At 40.0% G+C, this 23,363-nt stretch overlaps 1 protein-coding gene across 1 annotated transcript in view; it reads left to right on the forward strand.

Annotated features, from left to right (window-relative positions):
* The window catches only part of LOC139744508 (ubiquitin carboxyl-terminal hydrolase 5-like), a 33,478-nt gene that overhangs the window by 4,994 nt on the left and 5,121 nt on the right, over positions 1-23,363 (forward strand). The window contains exons 3-17 of the mRNA XM_071654942.1: positions 337-391; positions 1,970-2,091; positions 6,296-6,390; positions 8,577-8,812; positions 9,700-9,794; positions 10,230-10,366; positions 13,488-13,544; positions 14,861-14,938; positions 16,230-16,314; positions 16,689-16,811; positions 17,325-17,478; positions 18,775-18,955; positions 20,963-21,051; positions 21,514-21,621; positions 23,045-23,188. Of these exons, the coding sequence (XP_071511043.1) occupies positions 337-391; positions 1,970-2,091; positions 6,296-6,390; positions 8,577-8,812; positions 9,700-9,794; positions 10,230-10,366; positions 13,488-13,544; positions 14,861-14,938; positions 16,230-16,314; positions 16,689-16,811; positions 17,325-17,478; positions 18,775-18,955; positions 20,963-21,051; positions 21,514-21,621; positions 23,045-23,188 (1,759 nt within the window). The remainder of the gene's footprint in view (positions 1-336; positions 392-1,969; positions 2,092-6,295; positions 6,391-8,576; positions 8,813-9,699; positions 9,795-10,229; positions 10,367-13,487; positions 13,545-14,860; positions 14,939-16,229; positions 16,315-16,688; positions 16,812-17,324; positions 17,479-18,774; positions 18,956-20,962; positions 21,052-21,513; positions 21,622-23,044; positions 23,189-23,363) is intronic.

Consider the following 23,363-nt stretch of genomic DNA (forward strand, 5'->3'; position numbering starts at 1 on the left):
CAGTGTTAACACTAAAATTTGATGAAGTACCACATAAGTGCCCTAATTGTTTACGCAAGCATAGAAAATTCATGATTATGATAGTGGTTGCAGATCTTTTTCTGCGATGTGGTATACATGTACATGGAAACTAAAGAAACACATAACTTCATTTCTAGTATTAATATTCAGTAAGGACATTCATAAATATATTTAGTTAGGATGTGCTTGTTACTACCAGATGGTCCTTTTAGACTACAGTGTAACAATAATGAGGGCTTAATCTGTATGTAATGTGTTGTTGTTTTGCTGTTTTATTGTTCTTTATCTTTTTGCATTTGTTCTTGAATTTTGTAGAAACCTAAGACTGAGGAAGAAAAGGAAAAAGAGAAACCAACAAGACTTGCCATTGGTAAGACAAAATGAAGTCACATAAAAGGCATGATTATGCATTTTCATACATTAGGCACCAAATTACATTGTATGTCAAATGCTTGCTTGATAGCTTCCAATAAACTCTATTTTTAGCTCACCTGAGCCGAAGGCTCAAGTGAGCTATTGCGATCGCTCTTCGTCCGGCGTCCGGCGTCCGTCGTCCGTTGTCCGTTGTCCATTTAAACTTTTTACATTTTCATCTTCTTCTTGAGAACCCCATGACCGATTTTCACCAAACTTTGCAGGTAGCATCCCTAGGGGGATAGGATCTCAATTTGTTCAAATGGGCACCATGGCCCACCTGGGGGGGGGGGGGGGGGGGGGGGGGACAGGGGGGCCCAAACACCCTAAAATTAAGGAATCTTTAAAAATCTTCTTCTCTAGCACCAGAAGTGATAGAGCTTAGTTAATACTATGAGTTAGTACATTGATGGCTGTAGTTTTAAGTTTGTTCATGGGGGAATTAGGGATGCCCCCTTGGGACCCAGGGGACGGGGGTGGGGAGGGGTCCTAATGGGGCCTAAATTGTACATTTTTATCTTCACTTTGATATCCCCAATCATGTCTGATTTTCATCAAACTTGGTAGGTAGCATCCCTAGGGGGGATAGGATCTCAATTTGTTTATTCACTGTATGCAAGGGAATATATTGGTAACTTTTTTTTGCCAGTTGAGATTACATTATGCAGATCATCCATGAGGAGTAGGATCAAGTTTCCTAAATGTATTCAGGTTTACTGATATATGTTTTTGTGTTTGTTTTGGTGATGAACAGACTTTCCCATCCCTTTACTATGCATTCATGTCGGAGCTTAGACCCAAGTTTGTGTGCATTATTTGTTACTTTTGGCAGGAACCACCATTGTTTATAAAGGTATAAGACTTGAATATTATTGGCCTCAAGAAGGGGCTACATGTACCTGTAATTGATATTATTGTCATAAATCATACTAGTAGTCACATAAAGATTATTTTTATCTTTATTATCATATTGTTATCATCATAATTTTTATTATCATTACTATTATCTTTATAAAGAGGATAATGATGATGATGATGATGACGATGATTAGTAGTAGTAGTAGTAGTAGTAGAAGTAGTAGTAGTAGAAATCTTGGAATTTATAACGTACCAACTCTACCTATAGTACAAAAAAATTGAAAGCACAGGAATATACTATCTGCATACAGTTCAAGAAAAAAAATAGACAACTAGAGAAAACATGAATGTATGAAAAATTGACAGTGACTGATTATACCTCCAAGATGGACCTTGGAATATTTTACAGATAAGATACATAATGTTGTATTTTGACTTGTTTGGGGAATTCATTCCATTGTGTAAAACAGCCCTTTGATATGCTGAGGCCCCATCAGCCTATGAAATTTCACTGTCAAGCAAACTCCTTGAAAGTCAGGGTTCAATGATTATAGAGAGATTGTAGTAAGGGATGCTATCATATACCATGCCATGAATGTAAAATGTGTACTTAATTGCATGGAGTAGAACTTGTCTGCCATTTTCTTGATATCTTCTTTTCTGCCTTTTCTTGAAGGTGTCGCGGGAGGCTTTGATGTGGAAGATGAGAATCAGTACGAGTATGAGGAGCATAACTCGGTTGTCATCCTCCCCGAGTTCACCACGTTCCCACTGCCAAACGCAGAGCTCCCTCTCCAGGTACACATGCTGCACTTTGTCGTAACACCTGCTGATTGAATTTCATTATGGTTGCTCTACTTGCACACAAGAGTAAGACAACAGCAACAAAAAAACCTGCACAAAACATTATTTTAACTCGTTTTGGGGGTTTGTTTTTGTATCAAAGACAATCACAAACCTTGCCAGAATACACACGGCTGTTGGAACATGTTCAAATGTACATCGTACATGAGGGAATGCAGGTCTTATTTAGATATCTCATAGCGCGGAGACTAGGTGGTGACCTGGTGGCAACTCAAGTCTTGCTCATCACAAAAATGTCTCCACATCTCCTGGAGACTATCGTGTCTCCGGGGAGTCACGAGAGAATTGAACGTGTTCAATATTTTTTGAGACTTTTTCCAGTCTGCAGATGGTTTCAGAGACATTTCTGTGACGTCTATGTCTCCTTTAACATGGCCATGTTGTGGAGATTGATTGTGACCTGCTACCACAAAAGGATCCGAAAGTCGAGGAAGGTCGATTTTTTGAAAATGGCATGACATTATTTCCTTACTTTTCCGCTTTAATGTCATGTATAACACGAATCATAAAAGTACTCAGTTGCAGAGATATTAATGATTTTATGAGACCATGTCGAGTGGTCTGGGAAATGAGTGTTTCAAGAAAACCACCTTCAAAGTTTTCTTTCTGACGCAATCGTGATCAAGGGGAGGTAAGACAATTTTCACCTCTTGACAATAGAAGGTCTGCTCATAGCAACCTCCGTGATGTTCATTCAAGCAAAGCGCCAGCGGTCTACGCATGACCAATCAGTAACCCAGAGACTCCAACCCCAAGCACCTTCTGATCTGGAGATTCTCCCGCCTGAAACCCCTAGCAAACGGGAGACTCCAAGTTGATGTGTGCGAAGCGCAAAGTTCCTAGGGTTCTAGATGTTCTCTGGTGCTATCTAAGGCTTATTTTTCAACATACGATAGCAATATTAGAAATCCTTTCCACCAGGAGACACAGAGCCAGGGCGGGAGAAATCAAATCTCAAGCGGGAGAAGGGGAGATTTTGCAAAAATGGGCTTTCGGCGGGAGATCTCCCGTCGAAAACGGGAGAGTTGGAGTCTCTGGTAACCAGGATGCCACGCACTGACCAATAAGATCACTCCTTTTTGCTGGTGGCAGAGTCTATCTGTGGCGCTAAATCCAAATCTTAGACAAGTTTCTGTTCCGTTGAAAAGTTGGAAAATCATGGCCCAGAAAAATGCTATTTTCTTGCTTTCCTTTGATCATTTAGCTTTTGAAATTTCAGCAGATAATAGACGAAATCATTGGACTACAACATTATGCCAAAAACAGAAATTCGATGGTTTTGACCGATTTTGATGATCTGACTTTAGACTCGATTTTCTCGCCTCAGCCATCAGCGACTTACAGATCCTTTCGTCGTGGCGGGTCACAATTTTGTCTGCGAAGTTTCCGGAATATTTCTGTGACCTTGTGGAGACCAGCGGTGACCTGCGACCCAAGGTTGAATATGTTTTGACCCATTTTGGAGACATCTCAGATAGCACCCTGCAGTTACCTTCTTGGTGAGAGCACAAGCCATTGGTCTTGAGTCGCACTAGTCGTGGCAACATCTCCTCCAATTTCATAGATAGGCCCATTACCCTCCAAATCTGCAATGTCATTCAAACTGAAATGTATCAGGTGTAGGGGCAGCTGCAAATGTTTTCTCATGAACAGACCTGTTTGGCATTCCTAAGCTAACCATTAGTCAGCGTTAGCTCATAGCCAAACACTGACTACTGCAGTGTGCTATAATAAATGTTGTTACAATATTTCACCTATCATGGTACACCGTCAGTATTTATCCTCTGTCTCGTCCTGCCTGTTGCCACTCAGTGTATGTTAGTACAATGTTGGCACCTTGCCACAGTGCATTTAGCATGGAGGCAGGCATTTTGGTCCACTGAAGAAAGTTAGTCATGCTGGGCTGATACAAATATGATACTTGTTGCTAACATAGGCTTGCAAGTAGAGAATATATCCCCCCCCCCCCTCCCCTCAACACCAGCACCACCCACCAACACCACCTCTGCAAACTAAGGCTCTGTGGCTGGTCATGCTGTGAGTTGCTGGTCCAAACAGGATGTGACGCTGCGCCCGTATCCTGCCTGGATTTCCGCCTTGGCTCGCTGGGTGACAGTGGATTGACCTCACAGAGCGGATATCTAATATGCAATGCCGTTATGATCTAAAATCCACCTCTCCTGCCATGGGGCAAATTTGAGGAGCATGTGAACGTGATCAAAAAGCCACAGTGTCACCTGAATTTTCCACATACCGGAAGACAAAAGTAATTAAAACCTAACTTTCCAGCCTGACCCAGTTACACGACACTGTCTAACAAGTTACACACTCATGACTCACGCCATGAAACAATGCAGTTTTCCTGAATGCTTGACAGAACAGACAGATCTAGAACACTACAAGTTTCAAATCGAGCGATCAGTTTAGTCTTAAGTGAAAGCAGAGGAGATTATCAAGCAGAGGGGTAAGATTAAGGTGTATGCAGAGACTCCAACTCTCCCGTTTTCGACGGGAGATCTCCCGCCGAAAGCCCAGTTTTGCAAAATCTCCTGTTCTCCCGTTTGAGATTTGATTTCTCCCGCCCTGGCTCTGTGTCTCCCGGTGGAAAGGATTTCTTACTTATTGCTATCGTACCTTGAAAAAATAAGCCTTAGACAGCACCAAAGAACATCTAGAACCCTAGGAACTTCGCGCTTCGCACGCATCAACTTGGAGTCTCCCGTTTGCTGGGGGTTTCGGGCGGGAGAATCTCCAGATCAGAAGGTCATTGGGGTTGGAGTCTCTGTGTATGATGTATGAGTTTTTCTCCAAGTTGTCTGTCCTCTGTACAAATGAAATTGTAAGGTCACAACTGCTGATCTAAATTTTCTAACACACATGTCGGAAAGAGGGAACCAGCGGGAATTGAGCCTGTCATCTACTGCTTTCTTGGCAGCGACACTACCACAAATACTCAAGCTTCTGAATTCTGACATTGTTATTTTTAAAAATTTGTCAGCAGTTGCGATCTTACATATTTCATTTGTGCAGAGGGCAGACAACTTGAACGAAAATTCATACATCATAAGTTAAGTCTATTCATACTAAAAATGATTTTGAGCTGAAAACACTTACAGTAGTACTGCACATCAATTGTGCTAGTATAAATGTACTCCAAGGAGGTTCTTACAGTATCGGAAGAATACCAAAGAAGATGATTTGTTTCAATTTTTGATTGCCAATCTGCGGGGCACACTTAGGAAGTGGATCTCCGTAGGTCTTAAATTATCTCAAAATCATATACATTCAAGTATATACATAATTAGGTGAGAGTGGTTAAAGGCTGGGGGAAAAAAACCCGGCATAGATTGCAACAGGTTGCAGGTTACTCCTGTTGTGCCCCTTTAAATCTGTCTTCATGGTTTTAAAGGTTCTAAAGTGCTATGCCACACCATGGTCAAGTTGCTTTATCCCTTTCTGTGCCAGAGATGTTGGACAGTGCGTACAATGCTATTGGGTTTTCTGTGTCAGTAAGCACTGAAAACACACAAATAGTGATTAATGAAAAGAGTAAATTCATACAGAGTGGCAGAGATTTCATTTTGAACCTAAAATATGAAAAGTATGGAATTTTAAGTTTCTACTTTTTTCTTTCCTAAAACAGTGATATCAGTGGCAGTCACATATATGCAAATTAGTTGAGGCGATGATGTCACAGCCTCACAAAACTTCCCATTGACCCACATGCAGATCTTCACTGATTTCCTTATATGGACATGAGAACAAAAAGGACAATTCCATATCCACCACATCAAAGTGTGGTTGTGTTGTAATAACCTAACAATTATTACTTTAAAGAGGTAAGAGTTACAGTTGCTTTATTGGAAACCAAAATGATTATATTCATGATATTTTTTAGGGCAACCCAATAAGAGATTTATTTGATAATTGATAACATTATTCCCTCAGCTAATGTACAAGTGTGGTTACAACTGTTACCACTATGTGGTGGTGCAGGAGGAGGTCTGAAATTTTGCATCTCTCTTCTTTCAAGTCCAGACGGGATGAAACTTTATGCTTTATTATACTCCATTTTTGAATTCAACTTCAACATGCAGTGGAATTGCAATTTTACTGATCAATTGATTCTGTTCTCCAGGTGCAACTTTCAGTCGCAGGAATCCTGGCAGCAAACTCAGCCTCCAAGACAGAACAGATCAAGGCCTGGGAGGGGGATGCAAAGGTCATCTCAAAGTAAGTGGGGTCAAAGGTCATCTCAGTGTAAGAAGGGTCAAAGGTCAGATTTGGCAGCGAGCGGCCATCTACATTGTATTTTTAAGCCGAGAGTGATAGCTTTAACCCTATTTTACCTGGGCTATTTGAGACCAAGTTTTTACTTGGGGGGGGTCAATTTGACCCCCCCCTTCAGATCTCGGCCGCCGATCACGCAATCGCAACAAAATTTTGCCTGAACATAGAGCCAGGTATCAACTACAAGATTACATGGTCATACAATAGACAAATTTTGATTTTCTGTTTTTAGTAAATTGATTATTCAAATTTACGAATGAAATCATATTTTCACCTGTAACTCCATTAAAGAAGGATTCCTAAATTTTTGTGTCAGAGTTCCTCAAGACACATCAAACAATTTTATTGTAAAAAAAACAGCACAATCGAAATCGGTTTCTTTTGTTTTTTATTGTTTTGTTAATTCATTGGTTTTTTTAACCTTTTGTTGTTGTTTTTTTTGGCCAAAATTTGTTGCAGGCACTTTTTCAAGCTTATCTATGTTAGAATTGATTAATTTCAATAGTTAAAAGTTGAAATAATCTAATTTATATCAATTTAACCCCAAAACACAATTTGCTTTGGATTTGCACACGATGTAATGAATTTGAGCTGTTTTGGGGTTGACACGCGTACACAAAACATTACGTAACTTCAGAACGGTGTACCCGGATGTCACAAATTTGGTATGGAAAGCTCATTTGAGATTTTCACCAAACAAAATATTATGCTCAATTTAGTGCTCATTTGAAGGTATGAATTCATGTTGGTGGAAGTCAACATTAGGTCCATCATTTAAACTTTGCCATCTGTTCTTCTGTAAGAATACAGCAAATTAAAATGGTCAAATCACTTGCCATCATATTGTTACAGATCGTAATGAGATAAAGAAAAAAAAAACCACATGCATGGCAGTTATCATTTTCTTCTTCTTCTTTTTTTTTTGGGGGGGGGGCATAGCTTTTTAGAAGCAGGACCAGAAACATTTGCGACATGAGACTTTCTCGAATTGGAACTGATGGCCTTCTTCACAGCGGAAGATTTTTCCCAATTGCCACAAGGCATTCAATGCAAGGTGTTGACAAAACCTTTTGTGTGCATTTTACTTTTCGCAAATCTTGCTTGGCTCCTCGCCCAATTTCGCGAAAGTTTCATGCACACACAAAATTTTTGGTTTTATAGTATTGCGGGTAAGAAGCCACAATTTGAATGTTTCCTAATCAGATTCAGCGCCGAGATTAGCCATAGGGTAGGACTGGAAGAGTGCACACACACACACACATACATACATACATACACACACTCATTTGATGAAAAATGTAAGTCATATGTCTTTCACATCATTGGCTAAAAATAGAACAACATTTTGAGAGCGTGGTAGCATGATGAGATAACCAGATTTGGATCTGCAAAAGCCGTAATTCTCTGGGCTCACATACTAGACAGTGATTTGTCCACATGTGCAAGGGGTAGAAGCGCACTAGCAAGTCTCCGGTGTAAAGACATTATCAGAAATTACAATTCACTGTTTGTGCGCCAATAGAGTGTAGGAGTCTCACTGGGAAATACCAAAGGTCATTTTGTTTGGCAAACTTTTCAGCCATTTTTACCCAACTATTGGCTCACAGCTGATGTCAGTTTGATTCTTCAGTGCAGCTATTTAGATCTTTTACATGGTCAGTTAAGTTATTTGAGTACATGGTACCCTACTGCAGTGCCCAAGTAAACATGGAGCTACAGTAGCTCCATGCTTAAAATGAGACAGACCTCTGTGGTGAGAGATAAAACATCAATCATATGAAAAGAAAGGAACAACAAAAAGCAGCACTTTTTCTTCTTCTTCACATGGTACAATATGTATCAGATTGATACCACTTTGGTAATTACAAAAAATGTATCTATTTCCAGTTGCAGGGACGTACAATGTGATGCAGATGTCATTTTCGGACAGCCTACAAAATGTAGCTGGTCTTTAAAATCGGAGTGGTCGTAAAGGAGATAAGTTTACAAACCATACAAACTAAGCTATAGCTTGCCATTGTAATCAGCCACATAAGCAAACCAAAGCTAATTTAATCCAAACTGTAATCAGGTTGTAAAGAAATTATGATATAGATCAAGATATCTTTGCCATGGACTGTTCACTCCAGGCACGCAGCCAACTTGCTCCAGTTGGACAATGGGGTGAAGGTGCCCCCTAAGGGCTGGAAGTGCTGCATGTGCGACCTCCGAGACAACCTTTGGATGAACTTGACTGACGGAATGATCCTCTGCGGTCGTCGCTACTTTGATGGCACCGGCGGCAACAACCACGCGGTCGAGCACTACGAAAAGACCAAGTACCCCCTCGCAGTCAAGCTGGGGACAATCACGGCAAACGGAGCTGGTAATAAGCGGCAGACAATTTCATGCTTTTCTCTGTTTAATAGGAGTTGTTGATGTTCAACAGCAATCAACTCTGTGTGATGATTTACTAATAAAACAAATTATACAAGCCGTTAGTAGAATTAGCCACCCGATTGTAACTTTGGAACTGTCGGAAACTCACAAGGTGAAGCTGAATGTGTTTTGGATTGATAAAAAGTTGCAGCTAGAAGGTTGATAATTTGTCTTAATCATGGCCAAGTAATGTGCATCATTTGTTTGATAAAATGTTGACGTGATTTAGATTCCATGGCAGCCTTTTTTGCAAGATTCTCATGCCAGCGCCAGCTCCAAGCTAACTGAACTACTCATGCAAACAATTTGTAATATGCAGGCAATGCAACTACAGACGAGTTAAACCTGTCAATAGTATACTAATGCCCATTGAAAAGTAAAGTTTGGCCTATAGGCAAAATGAAAGATCGAGGATATTGATACCTCTCAGTCAACCGTTCTATTAGGGTCCATATTACCATTTATAACACTATGTATTAACTGGGCCTGTAGGCCTATTTCTGCCTTATGCATTCAGACAGAGGTCGTAGCCCATACTCCATTTTTTTTTTTTCGGTGATTTATTCTGCATCATAGGAAGCTGCTAGTAGCTTTTCTTTCTAATATATCATCTACAAAGGACCAATTACATAACTTCAGTATTTACAAGTGTGTGCTGCATCTATTCCGAGAAGTACACTGTTCAACCTGAAGTATATTTTGACATTCCCCTTTTAACCCTTTCAGCCCCACAAGCTCAAAATGTCATTGGAATTATATAAAATATGTCATCCACGGTACTGACAAAGTTAATTGTGTGTATGTGGTTTTTTTTTTGATTGTTTGTTTTTGCAGATGTGTACTCATACGATGAAGACGACATGGTAGAGGACCCTTTCTTGGCGAAGCACCTTGCACACTTTGGCATCAACATGATGATGATGGAAAAGGTACTGGCACTCCCTAAGTGTTTCATCCACTGTAAAAGTGGAAATTTTCACAGTGTTGAAATTTTCATGCATTTCACGCAACAAGAAACCAGCATGAAAATAAAAGCATGTGAATATTTTTACGCTGTATGTTCGTGTACTTGGTGTCTTGATTCTGCGGAATTAAAAACACGCAAAACTCTTCTCACCCAGCCAAGTGCAAAAAATTAGTCACACGAAAATATCCACTTTTACAGTAACCTTTTACCCTGTACCCTTATCTCGGCAAGCAGTTCATTTATCTGGCAAGACCCCTCTCCCCTTTCCCCCCTCCCTCCAAACAGAGTCCAGAGTGTCGATGATGGTGCACAATGATGCTGCTATAGGATGGTGTTATAATGAAATCCTGCCTATTTATTTCCATATTTCATTTTTTCCTTTTCCGATGGACCCCAGACTGACAAGACCATGACAGAACTGGAGATAGACCTGAACATGAGGGTTGCAGAGTGGGACACCATCCAGGAGTCTGGCTCTCAGCTCAAGCCTCTCTTTGGACCTGGACTAACTGGTCTCAAGAACCTCGGCAACAGGTGAGTGGCATTGACTGCGGCAACACCAATCTTGCAAACGATTGACAAAGTGCCCTTCATCGATGTAACTAAACAAGTAGTCATTGAGTCAATCGGTCGCATTTATAGTTAAACAACTTAAATTGACATCTTGAACACCTGTCTTGGTTGGCGCACAATTTATTTAATGAACCTGTTGAGGACGAGTCCCAAGTATACTCGGGCAGGTGTCTATGGGAAATGTGTGTTGTAGCAAAATCAGTCTGTCCTTAACCCTATTCCAACTGGGGGGGGGGGGTCAAATTGACCCCCCCTCGGCACTTCGCGCCACGATTCTGCAACGCGCAAATATTTTGCCGCGTCGTTTCATGACTTTTTTCATTGAAGTCTCCCACATATTTTGAGACCAAATTTGCGACGTCCGGGTACACTGTTCTGAAGTTACGTAATGTTTTGGATATGCATGTCAACCCAAAAATGGCTCAAATTCATGATATCTTGTGCAAATTGTGTTTTTTTGTTAAATTGATATAAATTAGATTATGTCAACTTTAAACCATCGAAATTAACTAATTCTAATGTAGATAAGCTTGAAAAAGTGCCTGCAACAAATTTTGGCAAAAAAAACAACAGAAAACAAAAGGTCGAAAAAACAAGAAAATACATAAGAAATAAACAAAACAATAAAAATCAAAAGAAATTGAATTTGATTTCGCTATTTTTTTACAAGAAAATTGTTTGATTTGTCTTGAGGAACTCTGACACAAAAATTTAGGGATCCTTCAGTCATTTTAATGGAATTATAGATGAAAATATGATTTCATGCGTAAATTTGCATGATTAATTTACTAAAAATAGAAAGCCAATATTTTTCTTTTGTATGACCATGTAATCTTGTAGTTGACATCCGGCTCTATCTTCAGGCAAGATTTTGCGGCGATTGCGCGATTGGTGGTCGAGATCTGAAGGGGGGGGGGGGGGTCAAATTGACCCCCCCAGTAAAAACTTGGTCTCAAATATCCCAGTTAAAATAGGGTTAATGGGTTAAATCAAAAAGAGTATTGAAAGAGAGCAAAGACAGCTTATCATGTCAGTTCCTATAGAGGAGACTCTTTCTTGTGCTTCTGAACAGTGCATTAATATTCATACCCCCGCCAAACGAAGTTTGAAGGGGGTATATAGGAATCAGCGGACGGTCGGGCGGTCGGGCGGTCGGGCGGTCGGGCGGTCGGTCCGTTGCAAATCTTGCGTCGCGAACTACTTCCTCAGTTTTCAACCGATTCCCATAAAACTTGGCACAGATGTGTGCCTTGGGTTGTAGATGTGCAAGACGTATTTTTTGACAGTACCCAAAAGTACGTTGCCATGGTAACGGCATATTATGGGCAAAAATGGGTACAAATCTTGCGTCGCGAACTCCTCCCACAGTTTTTGATCAATTTTTATGAAATTAGGTACAGATGTTCATCTGAATATGTTAATGTGCAAGACACATATTTCCGCAGTGGCAAAAAGTGCGTTGCCATGGTAACGGCATGTTATTGGTAATATATAGGGCAAAATGCTTCATGGCAAAACTGCTTCATCAGTGTTCTTCCAATTCTCATGGAATTCATATTGAATGTTTGTCTTAGGATATAGGTCAGCATGACACGTTTCTTGACAGTGACAAAAAGTATGTTGCCATGGTAACAGCTCACATATTATGAGCCAAAATGATGGAAAATTTTGTGTTGCAAACTACTTCCTCAGTTTTTGCCCAGTTTCCATGAAACTTGGTACAGATGTGTGCCTTTGGTTGTAGATGTGCAAGACGCATTTTTTGACAGTACCCGAAAGTACGTTGCCATGGTAACGGCATATTAATGGCAGAAGATCAAGGAAAGATCTTGCGGATTTAACTACTTCCTCAGTTTTTTGACCAAAGCTTATGAAATGTGGCACACACCTTGATTTTGGTGGGAAGATGTGGAAGACATATTTTTCGGACGTGTCGGAAGCTGCGTTGCCATGGTAACGGCATATAAATGGCAGAAGATCAAGGAAAGATCTTGCGGATTGAACTACTTCCTCTGTATTCGACTGAAGCTCATGAAATGTGGCACACACATTGGTCTTTCTGGGAAGATGTGCAAGACATATTTTTTGGACGTGTCGGAAGCTGCGTTGCCATGGTAACGGCATATTAATGGCGGAAGATCAAGGAAAGATCTTGTGGATTGAACTACTTCCTCAGTTTTTGACAAAAGCTTATGAAATGTGGCACACACAATAGTCTTGGTGGGAAGATGTGCAAGACATATTTTTCGGACGTGTCGGAAGCTGCGTTGCCATGGTAACGGCATATAAATGGCAGAAGATCAAGGAAAGATCATTCCTTGGGTAAGACTGTCGTCACGGGGCGGGGGTATTAATCACCTTCAGTGATATTTCTAGTTTAGATCGCAAGAAACAGAGAATCTAATAATTGCAGACAGATGAAAAAATTCCTGCATGTCGTACTCTTCTGCTCCATCATATTTTATGTACATGCACAGAATATTTTGCTGTGTGTTTGTTTGTTAGTTTGTTTTTTGTTTTTTTTTTTGCAAATTTTGTGAGTCGACAGGTATATGCAAAATTATCAACTTGCCAAAACATTGCCTTTCATTACACAAATGAGTGGTACCTCTCTTAGGTGGGAAATCACAAATTTTTCTCTTCAAAAGGATAGATATTTAAAACAATGTTTATCTCTCATTCCATCATTCTTGATCGCGAATTTTAACTACCTGTGAATTTGTCTGACAAGTTTCCATTGGCAAAACATTATATATGCGAATTTAGTGGCATATGCAGTACTCTTTGCTGTGAAGTCTGCATTGATCCACTGTGAGATTCTGCCCTGTTGCCTTCCTATTAGTTGCAGTGATATATTGCTAGATATGATCTCCATTGCATTTTCTCCAGCCTTGATAGATTTTGTACATGTTGTGTGATGTAATCATTATTTGTATGTGTATTCTGCAAGCACATCATAAAAGATATACATGTATTTACATCTCTTTGATGTAATCATTATTTGTATGTGTATTCTGCAGGCACATCATAAATGGTATATTTACATCTCTCAATTTTCTTTTCATTTTTTTTTTTTTGGCAGCTGCTACTTAAATTCTGTGATGCAAGTCCTTTTCAGTGTTCCAGACTTCATCAGTAGGTAAGATAATCATGACTTCTTCATGTGCATTTACTTTTCATTATTGGTGTATTCCTGTAACAGTGAGTCCTGTCAGATTTGGGTTGTTTCAAAGGTGAAAAGCGCCTCAATTTGTCTTCTGGCATGCCGTAAATTTATTACAAAATGCACCATTTCTGGAGTGGTAAACATGTGCTGCATCTAACAAGCTGATATGCTAATGTTGATATACATCATTAATCCTCATCCTCTACCTCAATGGATTTTGAAAGATACTAAAAATATCAATTTGAAAGATGCCACTCTTTGCTGGTACATATGTATCATTGCTTAATCTATGGAGTAGGCCCTACATAACCTTGGTATCATAAATTTCATGCACTGTATGAGAAAATTGATTCATTTGGTTCTGCCTTGTCTTGCTAAAGTCACCATAGTTATCCAGGCACATCATGTTTAGCAAAAGAATTAGATCTTTTTTATTGCTTGCAAACAAAAGGTAACCCTATGAGGTACTACATATGCCAGATTTTTCACAAGGTTTTAATTTTTGCGTATTTTGCGAGTCAGGTGCTATTCACAACATTAAAGGACAAGTCCGCCTTCATATACATGTGGATTGAGTGAAGGCAACAATGTTAGAAGAACACATCAGTGAAAGTTTGAGTGAAATCAGACAATCCGTAAAAAAGTTATGAATTTTTGAAGTATCTGTGCAGTCACTGCTGGATGAGTAGACTACTCCAGTGTGTTATGTCACATGCGTACAACAATATAAGGAAAATAAAAAGAGAGTTTCACAAAAATTTACTTTTTGAATAAAGTGCACATTTCTTCGACTTGTTACTGACGTATGATGAGGGTAGTATTATTCCCCCTGCCTTCTGAAAGAGAGAAGTCGAGTGTTCTTTTGTTATGCGAGAAAAATGGAAATATGTTGAATTTTCTTTATTCTTTCTTTATATCGTAGTACTCATGTGACATCACAAGCTATAGTAGTCTTCTCATCCAGCCTGGAGTGAGCAGAAACTTCAAAAATTCGTAATTTTTGAACGGATTGTCGGATTTTCCTCAAACTCTCAATGATGTGTTCTACTAATATTGCTGCATTCACTCAATCCACATGTCTGTAAAGGTGAACTTGTCCTTTAAAGACAGGCAAAAAAGTGACTCTGATCCCAACATGAATGTGAAGTGCATGCATGCATTTCTCCATTCAGTAACTACTCCACGATCATGAATTTAACCACCTAGGAATTATCAGGAAGTCCTGATTCCTGAAAACTTAGACAAGTCGCTTGAAATACTCAGTGTTTTGGATATCTTGCTCCTTCCAGGTACGCAGCAGCATCAGAACAAATATTTGCATCGGGAGCTTCTACCAGAGATCCAACCGGTGACTTCAACACACAAATGTAAGTTAAACGTGAATTAGGTTCGTCTTTTTTTACCTGCGACAAGTTGTGAAATCTCTGTTCGAAGCAGCAATATCCGTCCAAGCTCTCTGTCTCGACAACCTAGATACTTAATATCTTCTTCTTTTTTTTTTCTTCTTCTTCTTTTTATGCCTCCGCCACCGAAGTGTCGCCGGAGGCATTATGTTCTGAAATCTTTTGAAGACATGTTGGGCATTTCATGAAGGAACTTGTCGGATAAAATATCTGACAAGTCTCTTTTATCCAACAAGTTTTGAGAAATTCTTTAGTCTGATTGGCTGATTTCTCTGAACTTGTCGGATATAATTGACTTGTCGGACATTTTATCCGACAAGTTCCTTCATGAAATGCCCCCCCGGGTAGTGTGGTGATTTTGATTCCATGGAGTGGGAAAGCAGATTGGGCTCGGATGTATTTGAGAATCCCTGTAAAGAATTGTGTACAGTGTCCCCGCGTTCACATTAGTCCCCGCAACACGGGGACAGCCACAAGAGATCTTATCTTTTTAACGACTGACCGTCCACACTGCTATCTCATCTGTCCCCGAGCTGTAGGGGCAATTGGGGCTTGGGGCGAGCTCTGCCACTTGAAACCAGGCATAGCGCATGCGCACATTTGATGACAACAGCTGGATGCTATCAATTTCGCCCCAAGGTCACTCTCCCCTCCAAATCTTGTCCCCGTACCCGACTTGCTTGGCGGGGACGAGGGGACAAGTCCCAGCGAGCGTTCACATTATGGTTTTGGACGAGAAAGTCTTACAGCTCAGGACTTTCCCCACGTCGCGGGGCCAATGTGAACACGGGGTGTGTTATCCCTGATCTCTTTGTAAGTATTGTACACACACAGCCAAAGAATCTCAACTGGAGTTGATTGTTGGCAATGAACACACGCTTCAATGCACATATTTGCTGATTGGCACTATTTGTGGTTTTGAAATGTACCTTGGTGGGCAGCGAATTATGATTTAATCAGGCCACCCATGTCTCCCCACACTATCACATTTTTAAGAAGCCATGTAGCATTTTATGCTGTATGAATATGCTGTGTCCTTATGTTTGACAAGTTGTATGTACAGGGGTATAAGTCTGCCTTTTTCTATAAATTAGTACATTTACTTTTGCATGCACTGATTTCAAGGCCATTTAGGCACAGGAGATGCAGTATGGTTTATTTTTACAGAAATTATATGTTTCTGTTGTCTTTTGATAATCTGGTGTTTTAATGCATTCTCTAGTGAACTTTGTTTTCTTGTGTGAATTGCCTTCAGGGCCAAGCTTGGCTTTGCCTTGATATCAGGGGAATACTCAAGAGAGCCAAAGACTGAAGAGGGTGGGGACCAGACAGTGCCCAAGGTGAGACCCATTTCACACTTAGAAATTGATAATCAAAAAAGTTTTAAGACATGATCTTGTAGATTACAACATGGGTGTCGCGTGTGCCAAATTTCATCGCGATCGCACCACTGATGGTCAAGATGGGGGGGGGGTGGAATCAACCCCCCCCCCCCCCCCCCGATTTGGCGTAGCCAAAAATGCCCGACCTGTTTAGGGTTAATTCTCTCATGATCAATTTCTCAAAAAATGCTAATGCTGTAATGCATGATAAATGTGGCTTGTAACTTTGATAGGGTTAAAAACATCCTGATGTCAATACTAAGGATAAGTTGTGTTTAACTTCTATCATTGAGTTCCTCTGGGTGCTAGTGTTTGTGATTGTGTTGACCTAGGGTCAAAAGGGCATTGCCCCCAGGATGTTCAAGAGCCTCGTGGGAAGGGGTCACCCAGAGTTCGCCACCAACAGACAACAGGACGCTCAGGAGTTTCTACTACATCTCTTCAGCATAATTGAGGTAAGGAAGATCTATGCTGTCTGTGCAAAATCCAACTTGGAGCCCACCATTTCAAAGGATACATATCTGTTACGGCTTATCAACATGGAGTGTACATTGTATTTTTATTGGACCCTTATTGTAACCTTGACACCAGCATAGGCTGCCTCACCTCATACATTGTATTTTACCACTACCTGAACTGTTTCTACTGTGCAATGAAATACACAGTAATGGAGGGTAGAGCAAGGGAACTTGCAAAATGCAATGAACTAGGATCAATTAAATAATTATCAATTTAAGAAAGTGCTGAATCTTCTGGTAAGAATTTGAGACTTCCAGCATATCACAAATTCTGTTACTCTCTCTGTTTCTACCGCAAATTGTTCCTCGCATTACCTCACTTTAACCACCGGAAACAGTGGAAGAAAAATCTCCTCGCATCACCTGGCAAACAAAACTGGGAGGGGGAGGGAGGAAAATTTGGTTTGTGTTTTGATTCTGAATGGGATCTCCTGGTTTTCCTCTCTCAAGAGAAACAGTAGAGGGCAGGAGAACCCTTGCGACAGTGTTCAGTTTGAAATGGAGGAGCGCGTCCAGTGTTCGCAGTCCGGTCAGGTCTCCTACAAGAAGAGAAAGGATTACCTCCTGGCTCTACCCGTCCCCCTGGAGGCTGCCACGAATCTAGGTGGGTTTAGAAAGTGACCCCATCACACCAAATTTCCCATGTTCGTGCATGAGAAGTGGTATGCTTTTCAATATTATGAATACAATTTTCATAGATATGGCTACTAATGCATAGAGTATCTTGTATATTATGATGACATCAAATTTGCCTGTAAAAAATTAACATTGCATAATCTCTATTATCTCTGGGCCCTGTTTTATGAAGGGTTATAATTGATTATATAGTTGATTTCTATTGTAAGTCTATGGCAGCCTGATGTGTGGTAAGGGAATTTATAATAGATTATATCTTTTTATATAACGGGGCCCTGGACAATTAACAAAGTATTAAAGTAAGCTGCTTATGACATACATCATCGGAATGTGTATAAAGTGAAGTCGCAAAGTGTGCAGAAAGTGAATTTGACTGCTCAGATTGTAAGTTTAAACAAGTCAGTACACAAGCATGTAGCAACACAATATGATTAGGATTACTATTGAGTATGGGTCACAGAGAATATTGTCTTTCATTGACTACCGGTAAACACAAAAGAAAGGCTGAAACAGTTGCACACAAAATTATGACAAAGATATAAATGCATATGATTTCATAAGATTTTGATTGACATTATGTATTGGGTGTAATATTGTCTTTGTTGTTTGTATGTTTTTTATCCTAATAATCTTTTTTGTCCCGCATGATATTAAAACAGGCATTACTGTTTTCCTTTGGTTTTTGTTCATTTACAAGTTATTTTCATTGTTGTTGATATTCTTCTTAGAAATTAGGAATTAGAACTTTTTTGTGATAGTAGCTTTCTGAAATTGGGATTGATCAGTGCCGTCTATACAAAGAGTGTGGCCAACTCTGCTGCGGTGTTTAGCACCATGGTAGCATAATGCTTTGTCAGGCAAACATGTAACGAAGAAATGCATGCCATGCTGTGACCAACTGAAACTGAGTTGGCCAAACTCTATGTATAGATGGCACTAGGATCGATCAGTGCCGTATATAAAGAGAGTCTGGCCAACTACTAAATTGAACGCCATGTCGTTGCCCAGCGTATTACGCGTTAAAGGTTAGCGTGTACGCTCACACGTAATGATAAAAACCCACCAAATGAGGGGTAGTGAACCATGGGCACTGCGTATGAGCGCACATTGGTAACGACATGGCTCCGCAAAGATCACGGGACCCGTTTTGACCAATCACAGGCTTCAAAACTCATGAGCCGAAAAGCGGGTTGGCCAGACTCTCTTTATACTCACTGGGATCGATAACTGTAGCCCGCCCTCACTGACTCCCCTCTCCTTTCAGCCGAGGTGACGGCATACGAAGCCAAGAAGGCCGAGAAGGAGGCGAAGAAGGAGAGGGTGGACCCCAAGGAGATCGTTCGTCCCATCATCAGTCTTCAGTCGTGTCTAGAGAACTTCACGGCCGAGGAGCGAGTGGAAGACTTCTACAGCTCGGCCATCAAGGCCAAGACTACTGCACTCAGGTGAGGGTGTGGTGTGGGATCAGTCACCTCAAGGAACAACTCCAAACCATGCTTTATTTGACTGTACTGACAAGAGTTCAATCTTACAAGAGTACAATCATACAAGAGTTCAATCATTCAATTTAATTCAATTCAATTCAATTCAATTCGATTTTATTGTCCGTTTCTGGAAATTTGTTTTGTTTGCATGCATACAAGTTACATCGATACATACACACACAAAGCACACGTATAACATAGCTACATAGATATGATAGACACACAATCATACCAACAGAACAGTAGAAAGTCCCGATGAAATCAGACTTGGTATAGAATGTTGAGGTTTGATGTGTTTAATCTTTTGATTGTCAAACCTTAACAAGAAATGCAAAGCTGGTATTTTGAAATTTAAAAACTAACCTTGCATGTCTTACCCATATATAACATTTTCTTTCAGTTGTGTATGTTCGAGCAATTTCTGTCTCAAGTTGTATTTTATACATACATGCATAGTGCTGTGGTCTGTGGTAGAATCTTTATGCTAACTGTAGACAGAGTATTCTGTTATGTAGACGTACATAGAAAGATTTTTATCAAGATTAAGATTATACCCATTCCTCAAAAAGTCTAATTAATCTTTGCGTAGCATGCTTTCGGAGATAAGATTGTCTTTTCATCATCTGAGATTGTGTGTCAGCCTGTCGGTCCTCATGTCACAGACTCCATAGCAGTGAGCCTCCGTGATACAGGATGAGACAGAGAGAAACAGTAGACTGGTGGGCACACGCCCGCTGGTCTCATGGCTACATTTGGGTTGCCTGTCTCCAAGATTAAGAGACGGTCAGTTAAGGCGTAGCCAGACATTCCCATCATTTGTCATAAGTTTGTCTTGCACAATTTGTATGTGGTTATGGGTGTGTGTGAGATATGTGTAGCTAGATAGCTGGATAGAGCTAGATAGATAGATAGATAGATAGATAGATGGATGGATGGATGGATGGATGGATGGATGGATGGATGGATGGATGGATGGATGGATGGATGGATGGATGGATGGATGGATGGGTGGGTGGATGGATGGATGGATGGATGGATGGATGGATGGGTGGGTGGATGGATGGATGGATGGATGGATGGATGGATGGATGGATGAATGGATGGATAGATGGATGGATGGATGAATGAATGAATGGATGGATGGATGGATGGATGGATGGATGGATGGATGGATGGATGAATGGATGGATGGATGGATGGATGGATGGATGAATGAATGAATGGATGGATGGATGGATGGATGGATGGATGGATGAATGGATGGATGGATGGATGGATGGATGGATGGATGGATGAATGGATGGATGGATGGATGGATGGATGGATGGATGGATAGATAGATAAGACAGGTAGAGTGATAGATAAGCAGGTAAGCAGAAAGAGGTAGATAGAGTCACAGAAAGGTGGATAGATAGAAAGAGAGAAAGAAAGAGAGATATGTAGACAAACCTCTGGGTGTATTTTGTTTGGACATTTTCAGATTACATCACAATTCCAAGTATTAAACTGAATTGCCCAGGACTGCATAATCGTGTTGAAATCATGATCTCAAAATAAAAATTAAAAAAAACCCTCCTTCACCTCATTTGAGACATAATTTTTAGATTGCCGTATTATGTACTATACAAATGTGCCTTAACTTGTACATCACGTCACCACAGCACAAAAGAGAAAGGAAATTGTATGTTGTACTGTACGTTATTTATGGTAACCTTTGACCTTAGCTTTCATCCTGTCGTGCAAAAAAAAAAAAATGCCTCTTCACAATCTGTCAAAACTGTATTCTGTGAATCCAGATGGTTCCTATACAAAGCCTATGGGTTATTTGAGAGATTTGCAGGGAATAGGTTAAACCCATCTGCCAACCTACTCCCCTTCCCGTCCTTGATACCAACCTGATGGATCTGAAAAACTACCATAGCAATTTCCTCACCACCTTTTGAATCTGTCTCCTTTTCCTTCTGACAGGTCAACCAAATTAGCCTCATTTCCAGACTTTCTCATTATTCAACTCAAGAAATTCATGCTCGGGGATGACTGGGTGCCTAAGAAATTAGGTAAGATGCAAACTAAGTTTGGTTGATCTCAAACATAGAATTGTTGTCATGAAATCAGAGCATTTGCTTGAGAACTGTTTTCTCACCCAGAGTTTAAAAAGAAAAAGGAACCCTACTTTATAATTGTGTACTGCATGTAGCTTTTATTGTGATATTCATGATATTGTGTAAATTTCTTTTATAATATCATAATCAAGTTCATTCCAACTGTCTGTGAGCTTCTGCTAAAGTGCACCTTTTGTGTCTCCTAAGTGGTGTATGCAACCAAAGGAAAGAATTGTGAAATAATTTCAATTAATTCTTTAAATCAAATTATCAATCAAATTTTTAAAATCAAATTTAATAGTGTATTTCTTCCAAGATCTTGTTGGCGTTCTGTCTTAGTTCAGTCATTACTGCCTGTATGACATTGATTGGCATCATGTGTTATTGTCTGTTGACCCCTGCTTCCGGGTTGTGTAGATGTATCGGTTGACATGCCTGACGTACTAGATCTGACAGGGTACCGGGGGTCAGGACTGCAACCCAACGAGAAAGAACTACCGGAGGAAGCAGCCGCTTCAGAACCAGGTACTTCTCAGAGAAAAAAAATGAGATGATTATGTCTAAAACAGAAAAAGTAGCAATACTTTTGAATGTTAGTGCTAATGGGGTGTACCCAGACCAGTGGGAAGTGGAGACATTTTAGTCATGGAACATTACCTTCATCTATCTGACTCAACTTCTAGCTCCCGATGAATCATCCTCTGATATGTCCACCTGATGTTGAATGAAGATGTTTGAGTTGCTGTTTTTGGGAAGGGGGGTTATTGTATACTTTTTGATGCTTTTTATTTATTCCATTAGATAAGAGGACACATTATTTGTTTGCCTTGGCTTTGTCTTTTTATACCATTGGCATTGTGACACACACAAAAATGAAAAGAAATAAAGAAAAGAAAAGGAACAACTTTTATTTCTGACAATGTTCCTAGCAAGTGAACAATAATATCCTTGCAAGTTTGTGTGTTTTTCTTGGGAAATCAAACAAGATCACAATACATATATATGAGATTCAGGTGATTAGAAACAAAATCAAAGAACAAAATTATTAAGTACCATGTACAAGTTTTGTCATGAGTGAATGTTATATATTTCCTGACAAATAATTCTAAAATTCTACTGATGTTTAGTAACAGGCTGCTAGAACTCATTTCAAATCCAATTGATTTAACTGTCTCTCTTTCAATCTGTTTGTCCATCTGTCCATCTGTCCATCCATCTGTCTATATGTGACCCTGCATCACAAAACCAACAAAAAGTCAACGGACATGGATTTTTAGTTAAGAGCAGACTCTAAGCTTTAAAATGATGTATAACTCAAATAAACTGGACTCTCCTAACCTATCTAAATATTGGAAAGAAAGTACACACTCAGGAAAAGTGTGAACTGAGAAAAGAGGCTCTGAAGCACAGGGTCTATTCAAGCGCTTAATCTTTACCAAGCCGTGCTAGCTGTGCGTTGAATTGGACAAAAACAGGATATAAACCTCTGGAGTAACAACAATGAAGGGATTATCAGATTAAGCTGAAATTGAACATGCTTTATCTCCACATTCTGTCCATGATTAATGCCAACTTTCAAAGCAGTGAGCATCATCCTTTCAAAAGTTATTAGAGTTGAAAGTGAAGAGTGTGTACCGGGTTTTTCAGAAATGAAAAGGGGACTCTAAGACACACCTAATCACACTATTTTTAAAAAAGGGTTCATGATAAACTGCTAAAAAACACACTTTCCTGTTCGTTTTATGATCCCAAATTTTAGGATAATGTGGAAGAAGACTTGCTCTTTCAGAAAATATGAAAAAGTTAAGATTAGCTAGGTTGACCCATTTCACCTCTTTTCAGTCCTCACACAAAATCATTGTGTAGGACTTCGTTTTGTGATGCACTGTCACATGTTATTTATCTACGTATCTATCATTCTGTCAAATGTCTCTCTTTACTTCAACAGAGCCTTTCATAGATGAACAAATAGTGAGCATGCTCCTTGACATGGGTTTTCCCCTGGAGGCGTGCAGGAGAGCAGTCTACAAGACCAACAACTCGGGGGCAGAAGCTGCCATGAACTGGATCTTTGAACATTCTAACGATCCCGGTAAGGACACCTGCGGGAATATGTCCAAATTTATGAGTTGGAAAGGGTCTAGGGTGATTACCCCCTGGGCAATTACCCCAGACTCTTCCCCTGACCCTAACCCTTATCCTAATCCTGAACCTAATCCTAACCCTAACCCCAACTCTAACCCTAAACCAAACCCTAACCTTAACTC

This window comes from Diadema antillarum, unplaced genomic scaffold, assembly GCF_040938485.1.
Source record: "Diadema antillarum isolate AM-2024a unplaced genomic scaffold, OU_Dant_1.0 seq00001184_RagTag, whole genome shotgun sequence".
Taxonomy (NCBI): Eukaryota; Metazoa; Echinodermata; class Echinoidea; order Diadematoida; family Diadematidae; genus Diadema; species Diadema antillarum.